The 5,420-nt window shown below is 43.3% G+C and overlaps 1 protein-coding gene across 1 annotated transcript; it reads left to right on the forward strand.

Moving 5' to 3' along the window:
* The first annotated feature begins 53 nt into the window (after positions 1-53).
* Positions 54-5,320, forward strand: imp4 (IMP U3 small nucleolar ribonucleoprotein 4). Its single transcript, XM_056602555.1, has 9 exons — positions 54-162; positions 356-464; positions 600-683; positions 762-871; positions 1,319-1,451; positions 2,507-2,661; positions 4,023-4,117; positions 4,245-4,318; positions 4,851-5,320. Exons 1-9 carry the CDS (start codon positions 160-162, stop codon positions 4,961-4,963), a joined length of 876 nt encoding a protein of 291 aa, XP_056458530.1. The 5' UTR covers positions 54-159; the 3' UTR covers positions 4,964-5,320.
* Positions 5,321-5,420: the final 100 nt, after the last annotated feature.

The following is a 5,420-nucleotide window of genomic DNA, read 5'->3' on the forward strand; positions in this document are numbered from 1 at the left end:
TTATTTTGAAGCATTAACTTTTATTTTGAAGTACGAACCAATCGAGTGAAGCAGTATCGACCGGCCTCATTGGTCGACCGGCCGACCAATGAGGACACACGTTGTTGCGTCGTAGTCGTCAGTAGTACATGTGAGAGACTGCCACCAGACAACATAATAATGGTTCGTACAGTTCTATAAATGCACCAATATACCGTGCATAGAAACCACGGAAATCGAAGACGATATCAAATACTCATCTGACCTTAATCATATTGTTGACCGCATGAATAAGGATCAGAACTGTGATATATTTGTGTGTTTTTCCTTTGGGTCTGGTAGTTGAACTGACCTGGTTGTGTGTGTTTGTGTGTAGCTCCGTCGAGAGGTTCGACTGAGGCGGGAGTACCTGTACAGGAAGGCCCAGGAGGACCGGGAGAGGACCATCGAGGACAAGAAGGAGAAGCTGAAGGCTGCTCTCGAAGGTGAGATATGTTCGAGCTGAACCTTTCACAGTAGTCCATGCGGTGTCTTCATCTTTCAATGCTGAAGTCGTTGGTTGCAGGTAACGAGAGTGATCGATTCATGATTTCCTTTTCTCTTGTTTTGTTTCCTTTCAGAGAATCGTCTCCTCCCAACTGAAGTGCGAAAGGATGCCCTGCAGTTACAGAAACTCCTGGAATATGACGACGAAGGCGCAGAAGGTCAGTGTCTTCATTGACTCGTGACGATATTAATCAAACGCAGTGTATTTCCTTATCTGACGACTGTGCCGGCTACAGGAGCCACCTCTCACATGGACGATGAGTACAAGTGGGCGGGCGTGGAGGACCCTAAGATCATGATCACCACGTCAAGAGATCCCAGCTCCCGCCTCAAGATGTTCGCTAAGGTAAGCGTTTGGATGGGTGATAAGATGTTAGCCAAGCCGGCTGGAAATCTGTCTAAAAGGGGAGGAGGGTCAGACACGCATGCCTGGGGAAACAACTTGCCACGCAGAGTGTCTCTTTAAAGGACTAGGAAGTGAAGCGTGGATGCTGCTAGGTGGGTCGGCTTAGCTCGGGAGGTAGAGCAATTTTCTTGTAACTGAAAGGTTGCTAGTTCAATCCCCAGCTCCTCCCAGCCGAGTGTCGATGTGTCCCTGAGCAAGACACTTAACCCTAACTGCTCCTGACGAGCTGGCTGTCGCCTTGCATGGTTGACTCTGCCGTCGGTGTGTCAATGTGTGTATTAACCGATGTAAGTCGCTTTGGATAAAAGCGTCTGCCAAATGCCCTAATTGTAAATGCTGCTAAATGACTTGAGTAGGTCCAGTGGTGTGATGACATGTGTTCCTCAGGAGGTGAAGCTTATCTTCCCGGGCGCCCAGAGGATGAACAGAGGAAACCACGAGGTGGGGTCCCTAGTGAAGGCCTGCAGGGCCAACAACGTCACCGACCTGGTGGTCATCCACGAGACCAGAGGACAGCCAGGTACAGCACAACGCCCAATCCTGGCCCAGTCACGGGGAAGACACCCAAATACACAGCACGGGCCGTCTTCAAGGCAGCCAGGCCTCATTACATTTTACATTTAGGGCGTTTAGCAGACGCTTTTATTCAAAGCCACCTACAATAAGTACAGTGGTAAGAAGATGGAGAAACTACAATATATCGCCGTCGGTAATAGGGGTGTGCATGGGGTACACGTGTAACCGGTTAGTAAATCATAACCGTTTAGGAAAAATAAGTAAACAAAAACCGTAAAAAAATAAATAACCACTGCGCCATTGTTTCAATGGGAATCTTGACGGTCCATACTTTCAACATAAAGTTTACATATTTATAATTGGAAATTCGTCCCAGCCTTTATACCACACAGATACTCTAGGGTCTATAGCATATAACCGCCTTTTCTGATTACAGTTTAATGTAACAGTAAGCTGACAACATCCTAATTAACACCGCAACTGTGAATTAACCGCACGGAAATAACCATGGCAACCGGTCAAACAAATTTTCTTTTTGCGATCATTCTGCTCGCGCATCCGCCGTGTTGATGAACAAATAATCCCCTATAGCGCGACTGCGGTTCAATAAAAAAGAAAAAGGGGTTGCGTAACCGTTCACACCCCTAGTCGGTATGGTAAGGATGTTCATGGAAGTGCCAAGCACTAACAATTGCTAGGTTAACCCCTTCCCCGTACACAACAAAGCTATGCATTAGCATTGGCATATATTGAGTGAACTATGGAGATAGGATGTATTATAACCTAGATGTATTATAACCTAAATATTACAGAAGACTGTTATTTTGCTTGTTCATAAAATATAATGTAGGAGCTCTCATGTCTGTGCATAATGTACTTGATATGTGATCTGCACACGTCTTCAGGTTGTGAACACAGCTACCATATCTCGCGATCAACACCCTTCCAACACAATCAGAGCGAAGGCGTTTGCTGGAACGGGCTAGACACCAAAGCTTGCCAAATGCTGCATGATTCCGCAGTGTGTGAACGAGTGGTTTCCGTCTCGTATGTTTCCAGATGGCCTGATGGTGTGCCACCTGCCGTTCGGGCCCACCGCCTACTTCACACTGTACAACGTGGTGATGAGGCATGACGTCCCCGACATAGGCACCATGTCCGAGGCCTTCCCCCACCTCATCTTCGACAACTTCACCTCCCGCCTGGGCAGAAGGGTGAGTGCCTGGGTCCCTTCCCTCGGGCTGCGTTTCAGTTCCTGTTCCTAATGCTCCTCCAGATGAGGTCCAATCACTCGGGCTGAGCCCAGCAGCAGCACCATGAAGTACACATTGACCGTTGACGATCTGACTAATCGCAACCAATTGGTTTTTTATCTGGCCATGCAGCCGTGTTGACGTGATACATGTGCATGGTGGGATATGTGAACGTCTGACGTATTTGAAGATTCTCTAAAACAATTCCTGTGAGGATTCACCAATGGATACTCACTCAAAAAAACAAATTTTGGCTTCTTGTCGAGCAATGGACACTAGGAACCGCATCTATGTGCTGTTAACAGATGTTTACAGTTTTTCTCAATTGTTTAAACACGTTTTTGGAAACTATTGCACAAATTCTCAAAACTCTACACACAAACCTGAGAAGAGTTAATCATTTTGTCAAAACTACACAAATTCTTCTCAAATCAGATTTTTTTCCACCTAACAGTAAACACAGCTATTAAATGAATATTTCTCAGAGCATCAATTAAACACTGGTGTGATCAATTCAAAACACTTCCATCAAAATACTATTTACATATGTTTTGGCTTTATGAGGACATTTAACATATTCCAATGAATACAATTGTTTAGAAATAGCTTTCTTTCTTTTTTTTGGAATTAGGTGGTACAGATAGTATAAAGACTGTTGCCATATTGTAGTACAAAACTGAATAGATGTCATGTCAATATTGCATTGACACAATTGTATCAGAATAGGATACAATGCATATTTGTCTATCCAATGAGCTCAAATGGGCTAAACTCACAATGCCAGCTTCCCAGAGTCATACTGTACACCTATAGTTGATGCTGCAACATCAACTATACAATACACCAATGTTACCTATTTTGGTAAATTACAGAACAGTTATTGCACTGATAAGTAAAATGAAATACACGACAGTAAGAAAATGTTTAGACTGTCTTTCGGGGGATATAATGATGAAATCAGTGCAAGTACAAAAAGGTAACGAAGCAAATATATTTTACTGTAATACAGTTTTGCCTGTTTTGCCAGTTGAGTTTGAACAGGTGAGAATTGAGTTAGACTTATTGGTTATGAGCTGTTGTGTTTTGAAGGCCAGTGTGATCCAGGTGAACCAAGTGTGCCAAATGATGATATTTGTGCTTAGAGATAAGCAAAAATGTGATAACAGTGTAATTGCGCTTAGACTTTAGCAGTCTGGAGTCTTGTAAATTATACATGAGATTCAAGTTCGCAGAATTGTGTGCATAGTTCCATTTTTTTTTCTGTGTTTTACAATCGAGAAAAACTGTAAGCATGTTTAAATGAAGCCTTGTTGTCCCTACAGGTGTCCAACATCCTAAAGTATCTGTTTCCAGTGCCCAAAGAGGACAGCAAACGCGTGATTACCTTCTCCAACCAGGAGGACTTCATTTCCTTCAGGTCAACATGAAAACACATTGATTAGGGCATTATAAATATTTAATTATAAATATAAAATCGGGCATTATATTCCATGGTTGTCTGGGGATGATGTTAAGGATCTAAAATGTGTTTTGTGTATTTGCAGACATCACACCTATAAGAAAACGGACCACAAGAACGTTGCCCTGACAGAAGTAGGACCCAGGTTTGAGATGAAATGTAAGTATGACCCTGTTGAAACCATGATCCCTCAAAGAGTAGATGCTAGAGGGAGCACTTCAACTCCCTGAACAAGCTGGACTGAAGACAGTCATCTCAAGTGGTTTAGTTTGAGTTGCATCTCCATGGTAATTGTCTTACAGAATGTTTAAAGGGGTTATTTTATGCCACCAGGTGTGAGCGTGATTAGCCATTACAAGCCGTTTGAAAATCTGCACTTTCCTGTGTTTTTTAGTGACATCACAAGTGTGTCCACCTAGATGTATGATGGATAGATGGGGAACATTTTTTTCAACAGTCCACTACGTAGGCTGGTTGCCTGATCTATCCAGTGTACATCTAGGTGGACACGCCCACTTGTGATGTCACTAAACCACAGGAAAAGGCAGATTTTCTAACTGGAGCGGTGTCTGATAGCCACGTGACTTACTAGGTCGAACTACATCCTCTTTAATCCTGTATTCATCTATTCTATGTGGCTCTAGGGTGCAGAGGTTCTGGTTTTTATTCTAACTCTGCGTGTCTTCTCCAGTGTACATGATCAAGCTAGGCACCCTGGAGAACGAGAGCGCCGCAGACATCGAATGGCGCCACCATGCATACACCAACACAGCCAGGAAGAGGAAGTTCCTCAGTGTGGAGTAGGATCTATGCCCCCACCCCCACTTCATCAGTTCAGATGATGATGATTATGTGGTCATTATGTTTTGCTATGTGTTGTGAATAAGGCAAGGGTATGCATTTTTACTGTATCTTTGCGTATAATTTGTATCTGATCCATTTATGTGATTAAAATATTTGTAATATCTATTAATTGTTTCATTTATGTACAATTTTGAGTGAAAGGAATTAAGAGTACTTTGATTGAATGTTTAAGAGGGGTTGAAAATGGAAGTGCGTTATATGTTTCAAGATGTAAACAGATTCAAGATTGCAAAGTGTAGCATCAAAGTTGAAATACTCACTATAATAAAATAAACTCCACCGCTCGCGCACCTTGTATCTGGTTGTGGTGACTCTGGGCGTGGCGTCGAGGGGCCGTCCAATCAGGAGGCGGCATCGCGGAGGTTTTCCGTTTTCCCAGAAATTCTCGACGAGATCC

The sequence above is a fragment of the Gadus chalcogrammus genome, chromosome 11, assembly GCF_026213295.1.
Source record: "Gadus chalcogrammus isolate NIFS_2021 chromosome 11, NIFS_Gcha_1.0, whole genome shotgun sequence".
Classification (NCBI taxonomy): Eukaryota; Metazoa; Chordata; class Actinopteri; order Gadiformes; family Gadidae; genus Gadus; species Gadus chalcogrammus.

What these genes read in the sequence shown, in the direction of transcription:
- imp4 (XM_056602555.1), top strand. An exon ending in GAGGACTTCATTTCCTTCAG is followed by an intron (nt 4,118 to 4,244) that starts GTCAACATGAAA and finishes GTGTATTTGCAG; the next exon opens with ACATCACACCTATAAGAAAA. An exon ending in ACCCAGGTTTGAGATGAAAT is followed by an intron (nt 4,319 to 4,850) that starts GTAAGTATGACC and finishes TGTCTTCTCCAG; the next exon opens with TGTACATGATCAAGCTAGGC.